The sequence below is a fragment of the Zootoca vivipara genome, chromosome 1 (assembly GCF_965207765.1).
Source record: "Zootoca vivipara chromosome 1, rZooViv2.hap1.1, whole genome shotgun sequence".
NCBI lineage: Eukaryota > Metazoa > Chordata > Lepidosauria > Squamata > Lacertidae > Zootoca > Zootoca vivipara.
In genome coordinates, this window is record NC_142582.1 from 38,106,866 (window position 1) to 38,134,248 (window position 27,383).

General features: G+C 40.0%; 1 protein-coding gene across 1 annotated transcript in view; it reads right to left on the reverse strand.

Moving 5' to 3' along the window:
• The window catches only part of THSD7B (thrombospondin type 1 domain containing 7B), a 224,226-nt gene that overhangs the window by 144,288 nt on the left and 52,555 nt on the right, over positions 1 to 27,383 (reverse strand). Inside the window, exons 6-9 of the mRNA XM_035130631.3 lie at positions 11,566 to 11,760; positions 8,262 to 8,496; positions 4,298 to 4,413; positions 111 to 243 (exon numbers count right to left, since the gene is read on the reverse strand). Of these exons, the coding sequence (XP_034986522.3) occupies positions 111 to 243; positions 4,298 to 4,413; positions 8,262 to 8,496; positions 11,566 to 11,760 (679 nt within the window). The remainder of the gene's footprint in view (positions 1 to 110; positions 244 to 4,297; positions 4,414 to 8,261; positions 8,497 to 11,565; positions 11,761 to 27,383) is intronic.

The window sequence follows — 27,383 nt, forward strand, 5'->3', positions numbered from 1 at the left end:
AAATTTACTGGCCATTTTGTGAATACAGTACTGCAACCCTCATATTTAGACATTCTTTTACACACACACACACACACACACACACACACACACACACACACATATAATACCTGTATACAGCACAAAGAGGGATGTCTTCACATTCCCTTTCTTCAAACAAGGTGTCTGGACATTCCTGTCCTCCATTAACAGCCTCATGAATAATAATCCTGTAGCGGGACTGTTTCATTGCAGGAGCATTACCTAAGAAAATATTTAAAATGGTAGCAAAATGTTTTTTCTTTCTTTCTTTCAGAGTTAGGTAATTTCATGCATTAGTTATTTTGCCTTTGATTTGAGAAGTGTCAAACTTCAAATCCTGCCTTTGGTTATACTGAATCTAGTAAAACATATGACTTTATTTCCATGTGTTACCAAGTTGAAAATTCTAGGTATAATCTCGAGAGAGAGAGAGAGAGTAGAAGAGTGTTAGAGATTAACAAACATGTGGCATCTAAAGCCACATCATATTCTTACACCAACCCAACAATCTTCTTACATGTGTGGGACAGGCCTTTCTCCTGTGGAGGGTTCAAAGAAATATTTTTTAACAAAACAGAACAAAACAGAACTGTGCCTTTTATATATGTGGATAGTAATTGGTTGTTGTGGATTTCAAAAAACAGAAGGCACTTGCTTGGATAGGGCAGCAGGTCTCCTTGGCCACTATAACCCCTAAGTTGTTATCCTTCTATAGGCAACCATGATGAACCATCACATGATGTCAATGTATATTCATATCTAACATCTGTGCCACTAAGCATGGCGTTCTATACATGCTATTGCTACACAAAGCCATGCTACTTGAGATATTTTCTAGAACTAATGAATTAAGGATATAGTAATGGACTCATTCTGCATAGCCAGGGATTGTATGATTCAACTGTATGTAGAGGGCCTTCTCGGTAGTGACACCCTCCCTGTGGAAACCCCCCCCCTTTGGATGTCAAGGAAATAAACAACTATCTGACTTTTAGAAGACATTTGAAGGCAGCCCTATATTAGGAAGTTTTTAATGTTTCATGTTTTTTTATGTTTTGATATATGATGTGAATCGCCCAGAGTGGCTGGGGAAACCCAACCAGATGGGTAGGGAATAATAATAATAATAATAATAATAATAATAATAATAATAATAATTACTGTATGTTCCCATATGGATGGAAAATAGCAGGCAGTTCCTCCTAGGGGCAGGCACACTCTTCTCATAACTTTGACCTCCATGGTCAACTCTAACCCTCTAATTATGTAGATTGTTCCTCAATTGTCTGACTTCTTTTCCAAATTTTCCAAACATCACTTTATCTAGAATGATGTTATCTCTTTTCTCCCCAAAATAAGGCAGCATTTTTTTTGAAGCTCTTTCAAGTTTACTAAGACAAAACAGCAAGTGTTGTGAATCTTTGCTTGCATGCATTATTGGGTCCAGCAGGGACCTTAACTTGGCTCATGAGAACATTTTCCTCAAGCAATGCCCAGCTGCTCCATACCTGATGTCATATACGGTGCTTGATAATGTTTATAGGAGATATATCTAACAGTGATCTCTGCAGGCTGCTTTCCAATTTAACCTCTGAAGAAGACCTTTAAATACAAGTTGGCCAAAATGTTTCGGGCTGCTTTGGAAATAAAATGCATATCTACCCCACCACACCTTGGGGCATCTTGGGGCACATCACTTTGGATGTTCTTCTGTTTTTGTATTTCCCTTCCATGCCCTAGTGATGTCTTGTCCGGGCTACTACAATGCATGTCATGTGAAACTGCCCTTGAAGATGGTCTGGCAGCTAGTGTAGAATGCTGCTGCCTGGTTGGTCAGCAGGCAGCCAAACGGGGCGATGTGTCACTGCTCCTCAGAGCACTGCACAGGCTGCCAGTGAGCTACTGCACCCAATATAAGGTGGTTGAACTAGCATGCAAAGCTCTGAATGACTTGGGACCCAAGGACCTAATATCAACCACCTGGAGCCTTAGGACTGGAAGAGGAAGCCCTGTTGGTGGTGGTGCCACTGTGTGCTGTGCTGTTGGCAGGACCTCTGCGTTTTGCTCCAAATTCTTGTTGTAAATTATTAGTTTCCACCTCTTTATTTCCTTAAGCAAAATATCATCTACGTGCATTCATGGTGTATGACAGGCTTCCTCAACCTCAGACCTCCAGAAGTTTTTGGCCTACAACTCCCATGATCCCTAGCTAGCAGCACCAGCGGTCAGGGATGATGGGAATTGTAGTCTCAAAACATCTGGAGGGCCGAGGTTGAGGAAGCCTGGAGTATGACAACTCTTTGCAGAAAACAGTCCGATGACATTTAGCTGAAGGACAAGCAATAGGTGGGAAAGCTGGACACCAATTCCCCAGTTCAGCTTTTTGTACTTTATCTGAGGCAAAGGATTTGTTCCAATGTCAATATCTGTTTTGTTTGATTGTTTGAAAGTTGCTTGCCTAGCCGCTTGTTATTTTGGCAGATATTTAATTTAATATCTGATATGTAAAACTGCCTCCTGCTTTGTCTGTGGCTTAGGCATTTAGTTACATATTGTCTTTGTTAAATAATCTCTTCTATTTAATTCATATGCATAGAACATGAACTGATTTCTAAACTTCCAATCATGTTGCATTTTTCATTGTGCAGCACAAATTAAAGAACTTCCAGTATAGCCCTCTCAATAGCAAATCAAGTGAGCAACAAAATTCCCACAACTCAAGTTTTAATTTAGAATCATATTAGAATGATAACTCTGCCAATGAGGTTAAATAATTAATTTGGAGGAGGTTTTTTTTAATTGTACAGGATTATTTAATAAACAGAGTAATTCAGTACTGTAGTTAATTTATTCTCCTTATTCATATACAGTTTGTTGAGAGTACAAAAAGCAAACAACTAATTAAAGCACTATTCACTGTTTTTAAACGACAGGAAAAATCTATCGAGAAAAACTTACTGTGTGTATTGCAATTTTTGTAGAGGCAGAGCACACAAGAGCAAAAATGATGGGAACAATTATAACTTTCATGCAGACAACAGAATTAGGCATTACTGTACAAAAACTGAGCTTTTCCTGTGCTTTCAGTGCTCACTGAAAACCACATTTTTGATGGCAGTTTTGCTGTGAAATCTCAAGGGGGATGAAATGGCTTTGGATTGTTTGATACTCAACACACTACATTTCTAGAATGTTTTGCCACCACCAACTCCACTTAACATCGAGCTACTGAGAAAGCCACTGGACACGTGGGAAAACTTCCACTATCCAATGATTTAGCTCAAAGCATAGTTCTGTACTTTAGGAGATGGGAGGGTGAACCTGAATATCCTATCAAATTAAAACAAACAAAAAATAGCCCTGTGCTGAAAATGAGCCCACATCTTTAAGGTCTTCAAACATAATTTTCCAACTTTTCCTGATCATTGCTCCATAACATGCACATGATATTGATGTCTGTGCAAAAGTGTGATGTGTGGTTATGCTGGATTTGGATTGAGCCACAGCCCAATTCAAATTAGGGCAATGGTTATACTACCTTTGCAAGCTGCAAACACTTGATATTTGATCCAATGGAGAAAGCAGAGAGGAGTGAGCTGTTTTCACACCAGTCCAGCTCTGACTATCTTGTACTTGCCTATTTTTTGTGCCCTTTGCATTTCAAGGAAAGCCTACACTGCCACTAATGAAAACAGCAGTTTCAGAAATGCTGTTTTCCTTAGGAGGGAGAAAAGAGAGAGCTAGAGTAATTTCTCCACCAGGGATGCAACTTACCATCAGAAGGACAGAAATAGTTCCAAGGCTGCTCTGCTTCTCTGTAGCTATTTACATGTGGGTTTTTTCTTTAATTAAATCACATGCGTGTTAATTTGACCCATAAATTAATATGTCTAGTTTGGCTCTAAATTGTGAATCTGTAGCCAGGTCCTTGTGTTCTTAACACCTTTTGTGAAGGGTTTAGTAGATTGTAAGTACTGAGAAACTAATGATGAAAATGTAATCTTAACAAATCAGAGGCTGGGTTGAGGTTTCTGGCAAGCGGTACAGACCTATGGAGCTCCTCCCAGCTTGCGATGCTTTAGCTACAGCAGCGTGCATCAATACTGCTGCACCAAAAGCCAGTTCATAGGATTAAGGTGCCTGGTAAATAGCATTGCTCGCTACCTGAATCCAAACAAAAACAAAAGCTTATCACTTTATCTTCTGTGCCGATATGATAGGGGTTGTTTATTTGTTCTGACCAGAACTTCTTTATCCCTCTTTTAAAGCAGCTTACCACGTTGGCAGGTGGTAGGGCAAGGTGTCCATTCGCTGAAAGGGGTCACCACACAATCCTTCTTGCATGGCAGCAAACATGGGCGGACTGTGTCTGGCCGGATGGATTCTGGGCACCTGAGAACACAAATTTAAGTGTAACATATGAGAACTGCCTTTAAGAAAGCCCCAAAATTATTTAGGGGGGGGGTAATATCTGCTGTGCAATAAAACAGAGAACTCTGTTAAAGAACTCCAAACTAGACACACACACACACTATACACAAGCCCTTACTTCTAAGTAGACATGTATAGGTTTTCATAGATAATACTAGAAATACATGAGCACAAGACAAGAGCAGCTGGAAAACAAAACACATCTTTTTTGAGAAATAAGCTGGAATTTGTTTAGCTGGGTACTTGGTGGCTTGTTGAACAGATCATGGTTAAAACAAGGCATCACTTAACTTGTCTTAAAAGCAGCATAATCAAATCCAAACACACCACCTTCCTGAAAGTGTTCATATTGAATTTACTTTCCCCCTACTTGTCTGTGTCCCAGCTTTTAACATAAAATCCAGAAAACAGCCATCTCTTGCAGGTTCTTTTATAATGAGAGACTTCCAATAGCTGCTAATTTTTTTGATCCCAATCCTCCCATTTATACATCTTTGTCCTAATCTTTATTGCCTAATAATCCTGGATGGATGGGCTACAAAATTTCCTTCCCCCAACTCTCTAATATAAAATACGAATAAAATTCACATGTCAGCAATCCCTAATTTGAATTATGAGAGGGAGGTAAAAGGGGCAGTTCTATATGCTGTGAAAGATCAGCTGTTCTAAATGGGGCAGTAAAACAAAGGAGAGGAAAGAATGAGCTTTTCAAAGTCTTAATTTCCATGCAGACAGATTGCTTGAGAAACACCCACAAGTGAAATATAACTTCCAAACCAAGCAGTATCTTAATCACTGACAGTTTTCAAAGTATCGTAGGAGTTAAACACAGGTCAAAAAGCTGCTATTGTGAAAAATTTAATAACGTCAAACAAAAAGTTTTCAAAATTAATCCCAGTGAAACAGTGAAATGCATTGTTTTAATAAGTGTGTATATTGTTCTCAAATGAATTCTTGGTATATAATGCATTTTTGTTTCCATTATCTCTTTGAAATTTATTTCTAGGAACTGTTCATTTTTCTATCCACTTGGAGGTCTGTAAAATGGAAAATGAATTTAGCTCCCACCTCCTTCAAAGTAATAGGAGCAAAAATCCACATTTCATAACTTTAGCAAAACCTAAATTGAATATTTATGCAGATACATAAATCTTCTTCTCAAAGTTACCCTGCGGTTAAGCACTTCCCATAGCTTTTAGAGAATCACTGGAAGCTCAAATTTTCATAAATAGTCAAATGCAATATAATAAGCAGGTCTAGTCACAAACAATTTTTCTGCTCATTATTATGATTAAATTCAGAAACCTATACTTGGAAACCACAAGTCTCAGGCAGCCTAAGCTTTCAATGAGTTAAGGAGGATAAAGGACACAGAGTTTACTGATGGAGCAAGGGCTAAAAGCCTTATCCTGCAAAGATGTACATATTTGGCAGACAAAAGTCAGCAACGAACTAGTTAAAGAATCAGTATTTTGTTTGTCAATAAACTTTGCATTTTTCTGTTATAAGTTCTGGGGTATCTCCACTGTGGTCACCCTTCTCTGGCACATGTGATGCACACAGATCCCTAACTGTGATCATACAGGGCTGCCCCATCAGCTATGATTCCCCAATGGTCTAATAATACTATTAGTCAAACCGGCTCATGGTGTGACCAGTATAAATCATTTTCCCCCACTGAAGCCATAATAGGTTAAAGTTCCAATTTCAGAAATCTCAATACTTGCAGTCACTTTGTGCTACCTCTTCATTACAAGGCAGATTTGCATTCCTTTAACACTTTCTCTTTCTGATTCAACAGTGTTCCGACTTTCAAGACCTACCTGAACACTTCAAAACAGGGGCAGCCAACAAGATGCCCTCCAGATGTTGTTGGAGTCCAATTCCCATCGGCCCAAAGCAAGTATGGTAAACCCAGCAGAGATGATGGGAGTTGTAGTCCATCAACATCTGCAGAGCACCACCTTGGGCCACCACTGCTTTAGAGTCCCACTGAAGATCATTGTCCCTCACAACTTCCACATAAGGGATGAAGACCAAAATATGCTTGAAAGACTGTATGACACAGTAAATGACAAAAAAAAAAAAACCTCATACTGACAATCTTCCTGGTTATCAACGGGCACTAGACATTTCTTTCCTCAATTAATCTCATTAATCTAAAGAATTTTAATTAACTTTCAACGTATCCTGCTCATTTTTAGCAGAATTGTTCTGAGACACACAAGGATTAAAACTAGGCTGTCATTCTCTAGACTAATTAACGGTGCAGAAAATAATTAGCAATGTCTTGATTGTATGTATATATGTATGTATAGGGAAACAACTGTGCTTCTTACTTTTCTGGGCTTCTAAAGCAAAGCAGAAGTTTAAATCATTACATAGGGATAAATACGTTGTTTAGAATAACATACATATATAATTATATACAGTGTGTGTGTGTGTGTGTGTGTGTGTGTGTGTGTGTGTAGGGACGTGGGTGGCACTGTGGGTTAAACCACAAAGCCTGGGGCTTGCCGATCAGAAGGTCGGCAGTTCGAATCCCTGCGACGGGGTGAGCTCCCGTTGCTCGTTCCCTGCTCCTGCCCACCTAGCATTTCGAAAGCATGCAGTGCAAGTAGATAAATAGGTACCACTCCAGCGGGAAGGTAAACAGCGTTTCCGTGCGTTGCTCTGGTTCGCCAGAAGTGGCTTAGTCATGCTGGTCACATGACCTGGAAACTGTACACCGGCCCCCTCAGCCAGTAAAGCAAGATGAGCGCCGCAATCCCAAAGTCGTCCGCGATTGGACCTAATGGTCAGGGGCCCTTTTACCTTTACACACACACACACCAACATAGCAATGAACATTTCACACATACCTTTCTTTTATGGGAGTAATTTTATGGGATAATTCTGCTAGCAGGCTGTAATCTAGACTAGTATGCAAATGTGCACACATTCTAAAGCTCAGGAAAATGTTTGTTTGTTTGTTTGTTTTCTGAGGGGGGGAAATCTCTCTCAGCAGTTGAGCTTAAAGATCCCATCATCAAACAAACAAACAAACAAAAACAGTTTGAGGGGTTAGGTACAAGACCTCCTGAAAGGATAACTCTGGAAAAATAGCCCATTTAGAGTGAAAACCATTTCCCTTTTATCAATTATTCCACCAGAATTTAAAATGCTTTATTTTTATTTTTATTTTTAAAAAAACAGTAACTATGGAAGTTACAGATCTTTGTTCCTTATAACATCCTCTGACTGCCTCTCCCCTTATGAACTGATTTGGACAGTGCAATCACCATCTGAAGCCCTTCTTTGTGTGCTGCTTCCACAAGAGGTCCAGAGGGTGGCAAAAAAAGGGAACAGTCCATTTCTGCGGTGGCTCCCCGTCTGTTGAATGCTGTCCCCAGAAAAGACTCGCCTTCATTACATATCTTTCACCAGGGGAAAACATTTCTCTTCAACCAGATGTTTGGCTGATTAACATTCCATGTCTTTTGTGGGACAGGGGCTATTGGTTGTTTTGGCTTTTGCCTTATTATGCATTTTCCTTTCTCTTTAAGTGAATGAAGTGGATAGAGAGCTCTGTCTGTTTCACCTCTTGCAGACTAGGTTAGTATTACCTTGTTCACCAAACCCCAGAAGCACCCAACCAGTACAGAAAGAAGAGTCATGTGGTGACGGACTGCATGCCAGCTTAGCAAACTGACACTTCTACAATGACATTCTTAGGTCTGAAGGAAATTGAAGAAAATTAAGTTAGAAGAAGACAAACCAAAGACTATGGACATGCTGTGTCTCCAGTGCCATGCATTCCTGAACAATACCTTTTGGCTGGGACCTGGCCAGAATTATTCTTCACACAGAAGACCTTCCTTGTCTGCATGCCCACTCCACAGGTAGGCTCACCATTCCAATTAATGGTAGCATTCAGAGCTGTTGCCAAGATGTTTTCTGAACAGGGACTCCAGGTTGATGTTTCCCAGTAGATCTGGTTGCAGGCGTGCTCGTTGCATGTACGATATTCTTCTAGTGCATGACTAGGAGGGCACGACTTTCCACCTGTATAGGATAAAAGCAACAGTGTGTAGCAGTGTGTGTGTGTGTGTGTGTGTGTGTGTGTGTGTGTGTGTGTGTAAAACACTGGTTGCATTCCTGCTGCAATAAAGGATCTTCCAAAAACTAGTAGAGGTAACTCCCCATTTGCATGGGGGTTGTGTTCTGAGTCACAGCGCGCACTGGTGGGGCACGTGTAAACCCGCCCTATTCTGGGGTCAAAAGTGATGTGCATGTCATCCATCATGCGTGCCTTGAATGTGCACAAAATGGAAGGTGCCTGTATTGCACAATGCTGTGTTCAGTCACACACAAAAGGACAATTTCCCCAACTTATGATACTAGTTTCAGGATCCTATGACTTATAATCAAGTATCGCTCAAATAACATAATTGCCATTTATTTTATTTGAGCCATACATTATTCTAAGTCATAAGCATCCACTATGGAAGCCTATGCACATTGACTTAAGCTTCAGAGACACACAGCAGGGATTTCAGTATTCCATGGCTGGCTGCTCAACACAGTTCCAGCATACAAGCTGACAAAGACCACTGAGGTAGCAATGAGTAGCGATTAGAACAGTCATGATGGAGCTAAGACTGGGATCTGAACATGTTACCACTACAGTGAGCTGCTGCCCTCAAGAGTATGCAACGGGATACAGGACCCGATGCATACTCTGTGGAATACTCATAGGCCCTGTTGTTGATTTTTCAATCTCTATGCTAAGTTACAAAGTGTATCAAAAAATGAAGCCACACAGAGCCAACTTTGAATTTGGTATGAGTTGATAAAACTGAATTCCCTAGCTGGTGATCAATTATAGTTCTATGAAATATCAAACATCATAGAAACTTGGAGAAAATTATAGATGCACAAGCTTATCTTTACTGCCTTTGCTTTCCTGAGGCTGCAGTGTTCAAATGACCATATAAACAATACCACCACCACCACCACTTACAACAAGGGGGGGATAGTGAGGCAGAGACCAGCACCAAGTGAATTAAGGGCATACTGAAACACAACCATCCTTTGTTCTGCATACTTATTGAAAAAATTAGTGATATAATTCCCATTGGAAAACTATAATTTCCAAGTTCTTAAGTTGTTCTTATGGAGGAGAAAAAAAGTTCAAATTGTTAAATTTCATTCCCTAAGCTGTCCAGCTGATGCCATTTTGCACCAACAAAGTGCAAACTGCATATCTTGTAGACATGAAGGTACTATGTGTTGCCTTTCACATAAAAATTAGGGAAAAGGTGGTCCAGAATGCCACCCAGAAGGTGTTTCCATCCCTAAGAATTCATCTTGAAAATGCATACCTATGAATCTGAAATGCCACAATCCAAAATGGTAATAGGCATTCACTTAGGGGTTGTATAAATTTATAGTCCAGGGGTGAAGAAGCTGGCACCCTCCAGGTGTGCGATTCCAATTCTCATCAGCCCCAGCCAAGATAGTCAATGACCAGAAAAATAATAATTTCATTTATGGATCACTTCCCATGAGGCATCCTGAAGCAACTCACAATATAAAAACATATAGTTCAGTTGATTAGAGTGTGGTGCTGATAACACAGGTTTGATCCCCATATGGGACAGCTGCATATTCCTGCAAAGCAGCGGGTTGGACTAGATGTTCCTCAGGATCCCTTCCAACTCTACAATTCTATGATTCTATGATATAAAATAGTTTCACATTAGAAAAATAAAACACCAATAAAAACCCCTGATCTAACCAGCATTGTTCTGTTGGTCCACTTTATAAATAATTGGCAACAGTGCATAAACTGCTTTTCATTGCCTCTTCTAAACCTTCAAAGTCACTGTACTGTTTTCAGACATATTTGGGGCCATTAAAAGCTACCACATTACCCTTCCCTAAATGCATGTTGGGTGAAGTGGAACAAACAGGTCACCACTGAAGTCAAATGGAATGATCTTGAAATTACATATTCCAGACTTTAATTATCCCATGTCCCTCCAAAGGAAGTAACCTATGAAATATTTAATGTGTAATTCAATATTTAAGTATTCCAATATATGCTTTCATTTTTTTAACGATAACACAAGTTTTCACAGAAAAATATTTGGCCCTAGCTAAACACAGTTTTCTCCACTGTGTCTTTAGTTTGCTTTCTCGGATTTATGGCTCTACAGTTACCATCAATATTATTAGGAACATGCATCATCATTTAATTAATTTTTCTATGTAGATTTATCTGTTTAAAAATCAAATATTCTGATATATTAAAAAGCTTCATTAACTCATGACTTCAATGTTATCAGATACAATTTGGAAACAGAATGGATTAATGAATATTTGTACAGAGCTTTCTTTGTAGGTGAAAATTATTTTCAAGTGATAAAGATTATTAATTATTCTTATTTCACTGGGGCTGGGGACTAATCCAAACAGTTCTCCAGGAAAATGTGGAATGATACATGACCTTGAGGAGGCACAACTCACAATCACTCCTCACCACACCACAATATACATAATATTTGCATGTTATATTTATTCTTTTAAAAAATGTTAATCTAATAATCCTAGGCATGTGTATTCATAACTTTGCTCTTTCCCAACTGCATTTTTGGGGTGTTTTTAACTGATCACAGGGGGCCACTATTCAACTGCTAATGCAGCACTAATACGCTGCTAGGTTTTGAAGATTTTGATGCTAGTGAGAGAACACACTGTGGTTATATTAAAAACAACACATTTCAACACATGCAGCCATGAGGAAAGCTAAAGTATAAGGCAGAGTTTCCAGAACAGCTCTTCAAGTTTTTAACATCCACCTCAGATATTTGGTATTGTAGCATTCCAGGCCATATCTGAAGCCATGTCAGAAGAAAGTAATGTTACTCATTTGCAGTCTTTTACTGGCTCAAGGACTCAAAATAGTTTGAAAGCATATCAGTCAAGAGGGAAAGTCAACTTTCCTCAATGAATAAGGAAGTACCAAATGAGACTCCCATGGTTCTGGTATATATACAGTTCCTAACCTTGCCATGCCACAAGAAGTCTGTAAAGAAAACAAAGAATAGCCATAAGAGAAGTGCTGTTCACCTTCCCCTGGTAATGCCAGTATTGACCTCGTTCTGCTTTGCCTGCCTTCAGCATTTTTACTGGTGCATGAGTGAGAACAAGATGACCACTGCGACCATTCAGTCACAACACAGTCCATTCCACACGGTATGTCACATGTTATGGTCTTGGAAGGCGAAGGGGAGTCTGCACAGAGATCACCTGACACATCCTCACCTAAAATCAACACAAAATGGGAAGAGAAAAAGAAGAAGCCTGTGTTAAGAATGTGACCAGTTAAAATGATATGAGTAATCATAGCAATATGAGTGCATGGCAGGGAGAAGACTCTAATTGGTTCACAGAAGTACTGCAGCAGGTATGCCAAGGTATGTTTCCCGTGTGCACTTCATACCCTCTTCAATTACAAAACTTCATGGGCTTCTTTTGTTCTTTATGAGCAGACTTCTGGGATTCGTCCTTATGGAAACACCACCAGTGGGAATCCTCTGCTGCCTGTTCTAGACTGGAGGACTCTTGTAGAATGTGCGAGAACACATTGCATCACATTCACAATACGTAAAACTTTATTATTTTTCATGTGACATTTGGAAAATGAAAAACAGGCCACAGGCAGCCCTATATCTTAGACCCATCGCTCTTCATGATATTTAATGTAACTAATCCTACATTCCAAACATCATTATGCTGCATGATCCTGTGCCATCACTGCACCTAACTTGCTGCTACTGGCATTTCAAGAAAATATACAGTATGTTAAGAAATTTCTTAACCTGCACTAGTTGTTATGAAGGAAGGGAGAAAGGAACTGTTAGGTAGATTTGTAGCTGGTTGACAGACTGGACTCAAAAAGTGCTCATGACCATTTACTGGGAGGAAAGTGACAAGTGAGGTGCTGCAGGGTTCTATCCTGGACCTGTTGTTGTTCAGCATCTTTATAAACAACTTAGATGAAGGAATGGAGGGGATAGTCTTCAAATCTTCAGATGACACCAAACTGGGAGGGGTAGCTAATGCCGCAGAAGATGAAATCAGGATTCAAGATGACCTTAACAGATTGGAGAACTGGGCTCTAACTAACAAAATGGATCTCAACAGGGAGAGGAGATATCAGACATTAAAAGGAGGCCCTTTCAGGCTGCGCCTGGGCCTCATGGAAAACAGAAAAACTCATAATGGCTGAGGCCCAGTCTCTGCAAATGCAACAGCTGTTACTCAGTTCCGCCTCCATCCTGAGGTGAAACAAACAGGGTGCTTTGGTAGGGGGAATAAATACAAACTGGCCATTGTCCTAATTAACAAGTACTTCAGAATTTTTCTCATGGGCGAACATGGCTAACATTACTTCATATATTTCTCCCAATGTTTAGAGTTCCACCCCAGATGCCCTCTTATTCTCAAACATCTGTGTTTGCCCTCAGCTCTCCTATATGCACACCAGCAGATGGCCTCCTCAGTTTCCTTCCTTCTGTGTTGTATACTTTAGAAAAGATGCTGAAGAATGTATTCAACGTTTTCATAAAAGCTGGATATTTAGTATATAACTGATATTTATGAAGTGTTGAGGAAATCATGTCTAGTGCGCTGCAAGCCTTAAGCAGATATTCAATAAATTCTTTCATTTTTTAATAAAAAAGACTGCTTCAAAACGAATAGAAATGCACATATTAATCTGGAAAGGTAAAGGAAATACTTGTGGTTTGTCAAATATAACCCTTGCTACACTCTGACACAACAGTACACATTAATACATGTGAAAATATATAAAAAGGGCAAGGAAAGAGACTTGATCATGGGCTACAGAATCTTGGATGATTCTCATGTTTGAATTATTTAAAAGCTCAAATCTATAACCCCTTATGAACAACATTCCCACTCTCAATGATCCTCCTTTTAGGATACCTGCAAAGCTTTTGTTATCTTTAATGAACCCAAGACCAAACCAACAAGGTCAATCATTTAAACATGGAGTGGGAGAGCAATAAAACTTAGAACTGCAATTGCAGAAGAAAACCATCTCTTCACTGGAAACTAGAGTTGTGATTACCATGAAGCTGCCTGGCAAAGAATTATAAAGTTGAGGGTAAAGGTTTCTATTGCTTTTGTGGGGCAACATGCATATACCACCTTGCAAATGAGTGGAAGTGGAAATCAGTGGAATTGGAAGCTGTCAATTGTGCAGCAGTAATTTCCGCATTCATATTCCTAAATGAGGACAGCCTCAGGTCCCTGAGGTATGAATAAAACTTTTCAAGCACATTATGGGGAGTAATAGAGAGAAATGAGCAGGCAATCACACTACAATATATGTTTTCTCATATATGATCAGCATGCCTCTGCTGATCAGACAAAGTTTGACTTGCCTGATCGCAATACAGTACTATTATTCTAGCGTGCTGAAAGATGAATTAAGTTTGAAAACCCCTCTCCTACAGGAACGCATCTCATCATGAATGAGTATCAATCTTTTCTGTGACGTGTTTGGCAAGATTCTCTCAATGCATCTACCTCTATTCAATCATTCTCTCTGAATGGCCCATTTGAGTAGCAGCACTTTGTGTTGAGTAGCAGCACTGAACTGACAGCTGAGCAAGCTAAGGGTTTGGGGTTGGGGAGAGAAGAGGAACTCTTAAACCGCACACCAATTATGTGCTTGCCTCCACAAGTCATGCTAGCATTACAGTCCTTGCAAGCATTTTGACATCCTGTCTGTATGGCAGTTGTTACCACATCTCCCCCTTCATGGATCAATGCCTTGTCGTGGCGAAGGGGCTTGAATAACTCAGAGAAGCTATGAGCTATGCCATGCAGGGCCACCCAAGATGGACAGGTCATAGTGGAGAGTTTTGACTAAACGTGATCCACCTGGAGAAGGAACTGGCAAGCCACTCCAGTATCCCTGCCAAGAAAACTCCATGGACAAAGACAACAGGCATATAAAAGTTATGACGCTGGAAGATGAGCCCCTCAGGTCGGAAGGCGTCCAACATGCTACTGAGGAAGAGCGGAGGACAAGTACAAGTAGATTCAGAGCTGATGAAGCGGCTGGGCCAAAGCCGAAAGGACGCTCAGTTGCGGATATGCCTGGAAGCGAAAGGAAAGTCCGATGCTGTAAAGAAAAATATTGCATAGGAACCTGGAATGTAAGAACCATGAGTGGAGGTAAGCTGGATGTGGTGAAAAATGAGATGACAAGAATAAATATCGACATCCTGGGCATCAGTGAACTAAAATGGAAGGGAATGGGCGAATTCCGTTCGGGTGACTATCATATCTACTACTGTGGGCAAGAATCCTGTAGTAGAAATGGAGTGGCCCTCATAGTCAACAAAAGAGTGGCAAAAGCTGTAATGGGATGCAATCTCAAAAATGACAGAATGATCTCGATACGAATCCAAGGCAGACCTTTTAACATCACAGTAATCCAAGTTTATGCACCAACTACTGGAGCTGAAGAAAGTGAAATTGACCAATTCTATGAAGACCTACAACACCTTCTAGAAATGACACCAAAGAAGGATGTTCTTCTCATTACAGGGGATTGGAATGCTAAAGTAGGGAATCAAGAGATAAAAGGAACAACTGGCAAGTTTGGCCTTGGAGTTCAAAATGAAGCAGGGCAAAGGCTAATAGAGTTCTGTCAAGAGAACAAGCTGGTCATCACAAACACTCTCTTCCAACAACACAAGAGACGACTCTACACATGGATATCACCAAATGGGCAGCATCGAAATCAGATTGATTATATTCTCTGCAGCCAAAGATGGAGAAGCTCTATACAATCAGCAAAAACAAGACCTGGAGCTGACTGTAACTCAGATCATCAGCTTCTTATAGCAAAATTCCAGCTTAAACTGAAGAAAGTAGGAAAAACCACTGGGCCAGTAAGATACAATCTGAATCAAATCCCTTATGAATACACAGTGGAAGTGAGGAACAGGTTTAAGGATTTAGATTTGGTGGACAGAGTGCCTGAAGAACTATGGATGGAGGCTCGTAACATTATACAGGAGGCAGCAACGAAAACCATCCCAAGGAAAAGGAAATGCAAGAAAGCAAAATGGCTGTCCAACGAGGCCTTACAAATAGCGGAGGAGAGGAGGCAAGCAAAATGCAAGGGAGATAGGGAAAGATACAGGAAACTGAATGCAGATTTCCAAAAAAACAGCAAGGAGAGACAAGAGGGTCTTCTTAAATGAGCAATGCAAAGAAATAGAGGAAAACAATAGAATGGGGAAAACCAGAGATCTGTTCAAGAAAATTGGAGATATGAAAGGAACATTTCGTACAAAGATTACCATAATCAAGGACAAAAGTGGTAAGGACCTAACAGAAGCAGAAGACATCAAGAAGAGGTGGCAAGAATACACAGAGGAATTATACCAGAAAGACATGGAGGTTTCGTACACCCCAGGTAGTGTGGTTGCTGACCTTGAGCCAGACATCTTGGAGAGTGAAGTCAAATGGGCCTTAGAAAGCACTGCTAATAACAAGGCCAGTGGAAGTGATGATATTCCAGCTGAACTATTTAAAATTTTAAAAGATGATGCTGTTAAGGTGCTACACCCAATATGCCAGCAAGTTTGGAAAACTCAGCAATGGCCAGAGGATTGGAGAAGATCAGTCTACATCCCAATTCCAAAGAAGGGCAGTGCCAAAGAATGCTCCAACTACCGCACTATTGCGCTCATTTCACACGCTAGCAAGGTTATGCTTAAAATTCTACAAGGCAGGCTTAGGCAGTATGTGGACCGAGAACTCCCAGAAGTGCAAGCTGGATTTCGAAAGGGCAGAGGAACCAGAGACCAAATAGCAAACATGCGCTGGATTATGGAGAAAGCTAGAGAGTTCCAGAAAAACATCTACTTCTGCTTCATTGACTATGCAAAAGCCTTTGACTGTGTCGACCACAACAAACTATGGCAAGTTCTTAAAGAAATGGGAGTGCCTGATCACCTCATCTGTCTCCTGAGAAATCTCTATGTGGGACAAGAAGCTACAGTTAGAACTGGATATGGAACAACTGAGTGGTTCAAAATTGGGAAAGGAGTACGACAAGGTTGTATATTGTCTCCCTGCTTATTTAACTTATATGCAGAATTCATCATGCGAAAGGCTGGACTAGATGAATCCCAAGCCGGAATTAAGATTGCCGGAAGAAATATCAACAACCTCAGATATGCAGATGACACAACCTTGATGGCAGAAAGCGAGGAGGAATTAAAGAACCTTTTAATGAGGGTGAAAGAGGAGAGCGCAAAATATGGTCTGAAGCTCAACATCAAAAAAACCAAGATCATGGCCACTGGTCCCATCACCTCCTGGCAAATAGAAGGGGAAGAAATGGAGGCAGTGAGAGATTTTACTTTCTTGGGCTCCTTGATTACTGCAGATGGTGACAGCAGTCACGAAATTAAAAGACGCCTGCTTCTTGGGAGAAAAGCAATGACAAACCTAGACAGCATCTTAAAAAGCAGAGACATCACCTTGCCGACAAAGGTCCGTATAGTTAAAGCTATGGTTTTCCCAGTAGTGATGTATGGAAGTGAGAGCTGGACCATAAAGAAGGCTGATCGCCGAAGAATTGATGCTTTTGAATTATGGTGCTGGAGGAGACTCTTGAGAGTCCCATGGACTGCTAGAAGATCAAACCTATCCATTCTTAAGGAAATCAGCCCTGAGTGCTCCCTGGAAGGACAGATCGTGAAGCTGAGGCTCCAATACTTTGGCCACCTCATGAGAAGAGAAGAATCCTTGGAAAAGACCCTGATGTTGGGAAAGATGGAGGGCACTAGGAGAAGGGGACGTCAGAGGACAAGATGGTTGGACAGTGTTCTCGAAGCTACGAACATGAGTTTGACCAAACTGCGGGAGGCAGTGCAAGACAGGAGTGCCTGGCGTGCTATGGTCCATGGGGTCACGAAGAGTCGGACACGACTAAACGACTAAACAACAACAACACCACATCTCAGGGAACTGGGGTCAAGGTGGAAGTTGTGAGGAGTCCTTCAAGGAAAAGGTAGGATGGGGAAACAGCAATACTTTAAAGTAGCTGAACTGTGAAAATCTGTTCTGTTTCACCATCTCTATTTACAAGTAGTATACAAAATAGTCAGTTCCTGTCAGGTTTATGGTCTACAGCAGACAGAAGACTTACTTCCATCTCTTCTTTTTCACTCATAGTAGAATGAGTTCCCCATATTTAACACTTGGCATGATCTGTGTGGGTGGTACCTACAAGGCAGTGGATAGCTTCTGGCAGAGAAACCTAAGTTGGCCTTGGGGAAAATATATGCTTTTGTTTTTATATAGGAGAAAGAGATGTGATTGGAAATATATCACTCTTGAATACATTTTGAATATTTTGGTATGGAAAAAGGGAAGAAAGACTCTTATCCACAAGCTATATTTAAAACCACCTGAATGAGATTGGATCCTACTGGAAAAAATGTAATTAAGTGGATCTTGGGACTCAAGTGATTTCAAGCAATTCTATTCAAGCATGGTGGGAAGTAAGTTTCCAGATGTGTAACAAGTGCAGAATGCAAAATTTTCTTAAAAGGTTTGTAAGTCTGGGCCATTCTCCCAATGAATTACAGAAATCTTTTGTTTAAAAAGAGCACAGACTGGAAGTGCAACATACCACACTAGACTAGAAATACAGTAAGCCTGCAACTTACACAGGGGTTATATTCTGAGGATCATGGCTAAAGCCGAAAGACAGATGGGGGAATTGGGACTGCCACGCCCCCCCCATTCGAACAAATTGGCATCCCATAGAAGGGTCCAGTGGTGTGCTTCCCAGATGGAGCCTGGTAAGCCAGGACTCCCCCCCCAATAAAAAATGGTGATTTGAGAGGGACTGCCCTGATTTGATACGTTATGGGATGAGTCTTAACCTGGGATTAACCCTTCTCAATAACCAACCAGCAGTCCCTATGCCAAGACCAACTTAAAACTGGAATAACAACATTGTGGTCTATTTTATCCCAAACTAATTGTCCTGTGATTATTTTATCTTCATGTTAGTTCCTGGTGGTTCACGGCCTTATTGCATCTGGCAGCAGTGGTTGCGGCCTGGCGTGGGAGGAGGCAGCACTGGGACAGGGGGTGTGCCCCAGTTTCCCACACAACCAGGGAAGACATCATTTCCTTCCCCAGAAGTCACATAGGCTTCCAGTGGTTCATCCATGTTTTGTCCAATCAGCTTCCCCACCCACCCTTTTTGTTATGCTAAGGTTCTGCTTGAGAGTGAGCAGAACGCAATTAAGACCTTATATCACTACATAATCTATTGTTACTTACATGCCAACATCAATTGTGTTTTACAGAGACTTCAAAGAGTACTCATGTCTGAAGGAACTTACAATCTAAATTCTGACAAACAGAGAGAGAGACTGAAAGGATGGTAGAAGAAGCAAGAGTAACAGGGGGCGAATGTGCACACAAATTCAGGTACACATACTTAAAACTTCATTACAGTTGTGGACAGGGTCTAGATAGATCAGCCAATTTCCAGCCCTTGGCAATTCAAATATGCATTTTATTTAATGTACAAGTTTCTAAATATATTTTATCCAAACAGTTTTTTAAATGTTTTTGAGCCAAGAACTGCACCACAAAATTCAGAGAACTGTGAAATATGAATAATATAATTATGTCCTGATTTGTGTACAAGTCCAAGAGGTGCAAAATAGGTCAGCCCACTTTAAAATGTGGACAGGACAAAATCCTCCTCCGTTCCTAGCTGGGGATGAAGATTTAAGGTTGAACCAAAAGCTTTTTAGCAGAAGCAGGCTTTGAGGAATGTATCGAAGGAAGGAAGATATGGAGGGAACTGCCACTTCCCAGGTGTTCTGAAAGGGCACTCCAAGTATAAAGGGCAGTAAGAGCAAGAGCCCAGCAGCACTTGTATCATTGCTAATAAAAGCGTATGATATACTTCCTGATCCAGCAGATGAGTCAAGTTATGCTAAGCATCTCAAAATATATCTTCTCCAGGATATATATGGCACATAGATTCTCTTTTGCCCTGTTACACTAGGAGATATTGGACTATATATAATTCTGCAACTAAGCCCTCAAACACAAAAGGCCCTAATTTGCACATAAATGTCTCACAGAACTTTTTTTTCTATCTTCTAATGGCATGCTGTCCATCAATATTACTCCTTCTATCCATTCATGTCCTCCATGTAAAATAATGAAACAGTCATTAAAATACTATGCTGCTATAAAATTTTATATCTCATTTAAATCTCTGGAAACAATGCCAATAAACCTTGAGTAACTGCTTGTCTATAACAAAGATGTCAGTAGATAGTAGTAAATTTTAAGAGTGGGGAGGAGATGGGGAAATCAAAGTTGCCATTTGCCTGCTTACTAATAGCAATTTCAAATCTTTCAGCATAAATAGGCTTAACAGGGTAAAAATATTTCCCCAGACATCTAATTAGCTAATGGAACTGTTACATTTAAACATTTCACAACAACGCCAGAACTGAGGAGCATAAGATTGATTTGATACAGCCATCTATAAATGTACTCAGCTCTTCGTAATCTCGCCATTGACTTTTTTTCCATGTTGAGACACCAAATCAAACGCTAATAAGTCTGAGTACAGATTTTTTTTTCTCTCTCTGACTGCACTGCATGGCCAACGGGAAGGTCTATGTCACACTTCACAGAAATCTCTACCTGGGCGCTGACTTTTGCTAATGCCAATCCATAGTTAAGAACTTCTGTGAGAAGCATTGTCAGTTTGTCAGTGTAACCAGCAGGGTGAGAAGTAAATCTAATTGCTTTGGCCCCATCACTATTCCAGCAACAGAAAGGGAGAATAAAATAGTAACAACAGAACAGCCAAGAAAGGAAATGACAAAGCAGAAAACAAGTAGTAAAGACTTTATGTGCTACAAAGAGAAAAAATGAAGCTGCATGCCTGTTTCAGAACACACACACAAGAATCAAGGGAACAGGTGATAAGCACATGGGATGGAGGAACGGGAACATGGAAGATTCCTCTTTCCTCCCCAAAAGGGCCATGTATCACCAACTGCCATGTGGGTAGAGAATGTGAAGGAATAACCAAAGCCTTTCCCCTTCCCTCTCCACAGAGCCATATACCACCAGCTGCCTGTTGGAAGGGATCTTTATGACCTGTGACATGTTAATGGAGGTGTGTGTTAAAATGTGCAGTGATGCTAGTTGTAAACTGCCTTGGAAGCATTTGTATCCTGAAAGGTGGCATATAAAGAACGGTGATAAATAAATAGATACATACCAAACTATACTTAATGCATAGTGAGCAGGTGACTCGCCCTCCCCCCGTATCTCGTTAATTACAGGTACACCCTCTTGCTCTGACTCCAGATTGCTGTTGGGATTACTGCACCAAAAGGAAGGTTTATCCCTGTTGTTGTTGTTGTTGTTGTTGTTGTTGTTGTGTGTGTGTGTGTGTGTGTTTCCTGTGCGCCTACAAAACTTTGGGGGAAAGTTCCCATTAGTGCCAATAGATTGCTCATCACCACCACCACTTCCTGCAGCCTTTTACCTATGTGAAAGGGGGAATAAAGATACTTCCCCACGTGCTGCAATCCTGATAACAATCCTTCCTGAGCCTGTAATTAATTAAAGCAAAATGAGAGATGTATTTGCATGCTATTCATTAGGCGCAACATTTAAGTCTGGCCCAAAATCAATTTTTGAAAATGGTCAGGGCTTTGTGATTCCACAAAATGCAAAATTAATTTTAAAAACCTGCAGCTGTAATATGTAGTTACGGCCACTAGCTTCCATAGTTCTAAAAGAGGGTTATACAAATTTCACGGAGAATAGATCTATCAGTGGCTGTTAGCAAACGTGGCTAGACGGAATCCCAAGTTTAGAGGCATTATACCACCAACTAATTTCTAGAGACATCAGTAGTGTTGGTGGTAGCAATTGTCCTTATGCCTGCCTGGCAATCTTCCCAGAATAATCTAGCAGGGCCCCCGTGGAAAGCTAGATGGGAGTTTTGGTCTATCCAAAGGGTTTGTCTGGTTAGAACTATTAGAACATAAAGCATTTCAATTAAAATCACACAAAACAAAATATAAAGGAAGGAAATAGCTTCCCTAAGTTTTGTTTAATAGTATCAAACCCACAGTATTACTCACTGAACTCCTGCCCAAAGCATATTCTTCATCTTCAGCTGCACAATCTGTGCAAGAGCCTATGAGATTCCTACGGTATGAAGATGATTTATAGCTACAACATCCACACAAGGGGAATCTTCCCCCAAATGTGTTCAAACACTTGAAAGCCCTTAGAATCTGGTTTGGCAATTGACGAGAGACACAAAGGGGATATTAGCTATACATTGCATCTTGGGATTTTTAATATTTTTTTTAAGGGAAAAATATGGGCTGCCCTGGAAAATCAGCCACAGGAGGAAAAGAGTGAAAACTGGAGACATGCCTTTTTTAAAAAAAGACTGGCTCTGTATTTCACTGAATCCACTTTTAACTTAGCTGAGTTTAAATAGCTGCGCAGAAGTTCCCTCTATTCCTTTGCTGTTCAGTGTATCTTCTGTCTTCATTTGTCAAAAATTAGGTGCTTCCATTTTTTTGCACCAATTTGTCACTCACCGATTTTCTGCTATTTTTAAGCTCCTATGTTTCACACTGATTTCAGTTGTTGATGTTTTGCTGGGCTTTTTTGTTTTGTTTTGTTGTTTGTATGTGTGTGTGTTTATTGTGAATTACATCTGCATTTTATTGTTTATGCAAATTGCAAAGAGTATGCAATTTGGATGGTGGTATGCCAAGTGTAATACACAGTAATAAATAAATCCTCTCCTCTCCTCTCTTTGTTTTTTGGGAGGAGATTTAGCTTTGGCTTGGTTTAATTCTTCTGTCTCTCATTTTCCCTTTCAAATTCTCCTCAACAGTTCTCTCTCTCTATATAAAATACTTCATGGTTGGCATTTTCAGGATGTCAGTACTTTGCCCTATTTCTTTCCCCAGCTCCTGGTCTTTCACAGTGCAATGCTATGTCCATCTACTCAGAAGTAAATCCTGTTGAATTGAATAGGGCTTGCTCCCAGAAAAAGAGAGGATGGCAGCCTTTGTCTTTTTTTTAAATTGATGATCTGTCACTTTAACTCAGAATTCCTGCTCTTTAAGCATTGGCACTTTCTACAGTGGCTAATTGTCTTTTGGCTATTATCACTTCATGGATGTCTGCTCATTTTCTTAAATTAACCTTGATAAAACTGAATTTCTTGTAATTCATCAGCAATAAATCTCTGCCTATCCCACAGTTTCTGAACCTTAATTATTTTATAATCCACCATTCTTTCCAGGCATGTAACCTTGGTGTAAAATTTTGTTCTCTTCATTTTTCACTCCTCAGTTCCAGTCCATGGCTGGATCACATAACATACTAAAACCTTGGAAAAAAAATCATTACTAAGGTCTCTCTACCCTTTATGATCCCCATGAAGCTTTTAGTTAATGTTCATCTGCTTCTATTGTCACAGATAACATCTCTCTCTTCTGTTCTTGATCCTTTCCACCTTGCAAATTGTACTGTACTCAATGTTCAGACAACCCAACTAATACTGATCTATACACATAGCAGAATGAGGAGGCATAATAGACAGTGCCACTGCAGGTTGCAGCTGGAGGGTGACACTTTTGTATCGGTCCCATGTTGTTGTTGTTGTTTAGTCATTTAGTCGTGTCCGACTCTTCATGACCCTATGGACCAGATTCACGCCAGGCACTCCTGTCTTCCACTGCCTCCTGCAGTTTGGTCAGACTCATGTTCGTAGCTTCAAGAACACTGTCCAACCATCTCGTTCTCTGTCGTCCCCTTCTGCTTGTGCCCTCCATCTTTCCCAGCATCAGGGTCTTTTCCAGGGAGTCTTCTCTTCTCATGGGCTGATTTCCTTAACCACACATGGTTTACTTATAACTATAGTGATTAAAAATGGATTACAAAATTCTAATCCAGATTGGTGGGAGCAGGGAGAGAAAAAAACAGCAACAACCACCATGATGCTACAATACATATGAAATTACATCAAAATCCACTTCACATTGCTTTCCTATGGATGTTTTACTCTGAAATCTCATTGTGTTCAGTGCGGTTTTGTTTCAGGTAAGAATGCATAGGGACTATAGCTACAGTCATGCAATTTGAAGGCTATTTGGGGTGAAGCAAGAAGCAACACCCATCATTAAGACAGTAGCATCAAGAAGCATTCTGGGCAGAAACCAGAAATCACCTTAAGTATCCCCAATTTTGCCAGCTATAGACAGAAGAACGTTCCCAACAATATTCATAATTTAACCAGAAGCTTCATCTTTATTTCTCTCTAGTACCTAGTATGGAATCCCTAAAATACATGAACCTGAAGTCTACAGTGAGGTCAGAAACAAAGTTGTATGAAGGCTTTGACATGCAGAAATTTAATACAAATTCTAAAAATGTATTTTCAAATGGAAAAAAATAATTATAGGTGCTTAGATGCCATCTATTGTAAGTGAAAACCAAGAAAGTAATTTCAGCTAAAGGAATTAACAAGCAGAAACATGAGACTGGAGTGTACATATAAGATCAATTTATGTCACTTTTAACAAATTGGGAATGGCTGGCATCCCACGCACAAAGATTTGAATGACAGTGACATTATGTAAAGTAGCTTGCATCTATGCAGGTAAGTTTAATCATGTGCAATACAAACACAGCAACTTGCTCCCAGTGTGATGAGAGCAATCCCATACCACCATCTCCCTGACAAGTACATTACAGGTTTTAGTAAATACATATAGCTCACTCACCGGTGTTCATAATTCCTCTGAGATGATTAAATTGTCTAGCCCAGATTATCACTGTTATTTAGCAACTCCTCAGCTTGCATTCAATGCTTTCTCGTTCCAATGAAATGGAAGGAGCCAATTTATGCAGCAACTCCATGTGTGTGTCAAAATGCACTGCAACAATTGCTATCGCTAACACTGGCCCCACCCATTCCTTTCCTGCCCACCAGTGTTGTTGGGGCAATCAACCAGTTGAGAGCAATGGCACAAGTGTGTTTCAGTTATGCTTACTTTTGTGCTTCAAGCTTATTTGTAGGATAGGTGATAGGTCCAAAAGTATGTAAATTTAATTCTGTCCTCTTTTTCTCACTGAGATCCTTCCTTAGATATATAAAATGTTTTACTTTTAGCTGAAGACACGCAGACAACACAGACACACACAAAATTGAGGCACTATACAACAACATAAATGTTATCTTTCTAGTGTGCTTCTGTTTTGCCTCTGAGCCTCGAATTTTAATTACATCATTAATAATTATGCCATCATTTATAGCCCATAGCACATGATTCCTAAGGAGGCATTTAAAGAGTATTAAATATCAAAGCCGCTCCATCTTCTATAACCGGTCTACTGGTTATATTATAACAACTGTCTAATCCTACACACAATTCAGCTATGATGGCATCTATAAAACCATTCATAGGGACAGACCATTTATGATACTATAAAAAAGAAACAGTCCACCTGGGGGAAAAATATTGTTTTTCTTTTTCAAACTTAATGATGATAAGGATTCTCAAATTCATTCAAGTCTGCCACTGGCACGAACACTTTCTCCTCTTTCAAAAGATAGAATCATTAGACAGTTGAAGTGCCCAGTAAAACAATACATTCCAGACCTCTGCAATGAAGAAAAATACATGCCCTAACTCCTCCCCATGGCCAGCAGAGGGAACCAGTGGCAGACGGGGCAGCTAGAAAGCAGATCACCCCCAGCATGAAGAGACAGTACTGTCTATATAGGGTCATCTCTTTCCTCTTTGAAGGGGCCCTGCCAGTTCTCCTGCTGTATGAGAGCCACCACTTCACCACCACTGTCTATTGGGCAGCTTTCCGGGGACTAGCTCCATTTCAGGGACGTTCTATTGGTTCATTAGGGAAAGCACACAGTAAATACATTGCATATTCTTTTGATATTTATTTTTCTATCCTTCCTTTTCAGTTTCCAGTACAGTCATACCTCTGGATACGAATGCTGCAGGTTGCGTACAACACGGGTAACGTACACGCCGAACCCAGAAGTAATGGAATGAGTTACTTCCGGGTTCGGCAGTTTGCGCATACGCAGAAGCGTCAAATTAACGTATATCTGTTTCAGCAGCGATATCATAAAAGCCAATTTTTGTAAGGTCGCAAATTTAAGCCACACTTAAATTTTCACAGTCAGAATTTGGAGGAAAATGTGAGGCTTATGTATATGTCAGAACTTGTGACTGACTTTATCATAGCACTGAAGAAAACCAATGTTTGATCAAAGCATGATTGTTGTTGTTGTTTTTTAAATATACATTGGCGTTTATCATATACCAGCATTTGTTTCTCTATTTTTCATGTATCAAGGCATTTGTTTTTAATTACTGTACTTATAAAATGTGATATATTTAGTTATATAATATTTGAGCGTTTTTTCTTTAATTGTATTGATTGCATTTACCAATTTGTTTGCTCTTTTGGTCCAGCATCCTGAACAATGCACACTATTCAAATGTTGCAGTTCCACCTGTTATTCTGAGTTAAAAAACATAAAATCAAATAAAAATCAAATCAGTTCTACCATTTTAAGATCACCATAGTGCTGGTGGTAGAACTTGTGTTGCTTTTCCACAATGGAAGGGGGTCATTAAACGGTGTCTTATAATGTACCCTAGCCCCCCTCCCTGCGCAACACACTAATGAAAAAAGTAATAATCTTTCTATAACTTAAGGGGAGGGAAAAGCCACTTCCACTCATTCAGTTATTAAAATGGAGAAGTGTTATTTGATGGCAACTGCTTTCTACAGGATATATTTCCCACTTGCATGTTCAAGAAATGAGAACGTAGGCAGGGAAAAATATTAAAACCTTCAGTATTAATAAATATTTCCCAAGCTAAGTATTTTGTGACAAACCTCCTAATAGATGGTGTTCAAAATTCAGTGCACATCGGTGAGCATGATTACATTACTGTCTCCAATTTATTTCTCTCCTCTCATGCATGACAATAAAATACTACCTTTGAACTTTTATGTAGCATAGCTGAGTGAATTGAGTCCATGCAGGCACAAAAAAATATAATAAAGCTTTTACTAATTCTATACATTATTGAAGCCCTCACACAGCAAATAGAATCTTGCTGTCTTCATGCATTCTTAAACTCTGACTTGGCAATATATATTTATATACAGTAGTGTTGTTTGTGCTTCTCTGGGTGTGTTTTTTAACAGGTTGCTCAGTAGTGTAGCATTGGAGTCCCAGATTCCCTCCTAACTCTGAAGCTGGAGGGGACAAGGCACAAGGCACAGGGTACAGAGCTCCACAAAATTTTGCTTGGCCTTTACTCTGTAAAATTTTGCTTGGCCTTTACTCAGGGTAACCTCATGTATGAAACCTGAGCACTTTGGAATAAATTTAGCATATTATGAGCTCTGGAATCATGCAGATTTGGGTATTTCTCCCAGCCACTGGACTGTTTTATCATACTGTATCATTAGTACATTATAAGTAAGAAACACTACAGTCACGACAGGTCTGGATTTGTCCTCTCATAGTATAGGGGTGTTTCTGAAATATACCTTTCTCATTGCTAAGTTTCCTCTTCTTTTGTTGCATCAAGCTAGATTGTTACGTGATAGGAGCTATGCAGTAATTGGGTGTAAAAACTAATAAACTAGGGAGCTGATGCATATGTATAGAAGAATATAAAATGACTGGACCACATCATGTAGTAGTCAATACTGTCAAAGCAACCATAAATGCAATGTAACAGGAAACG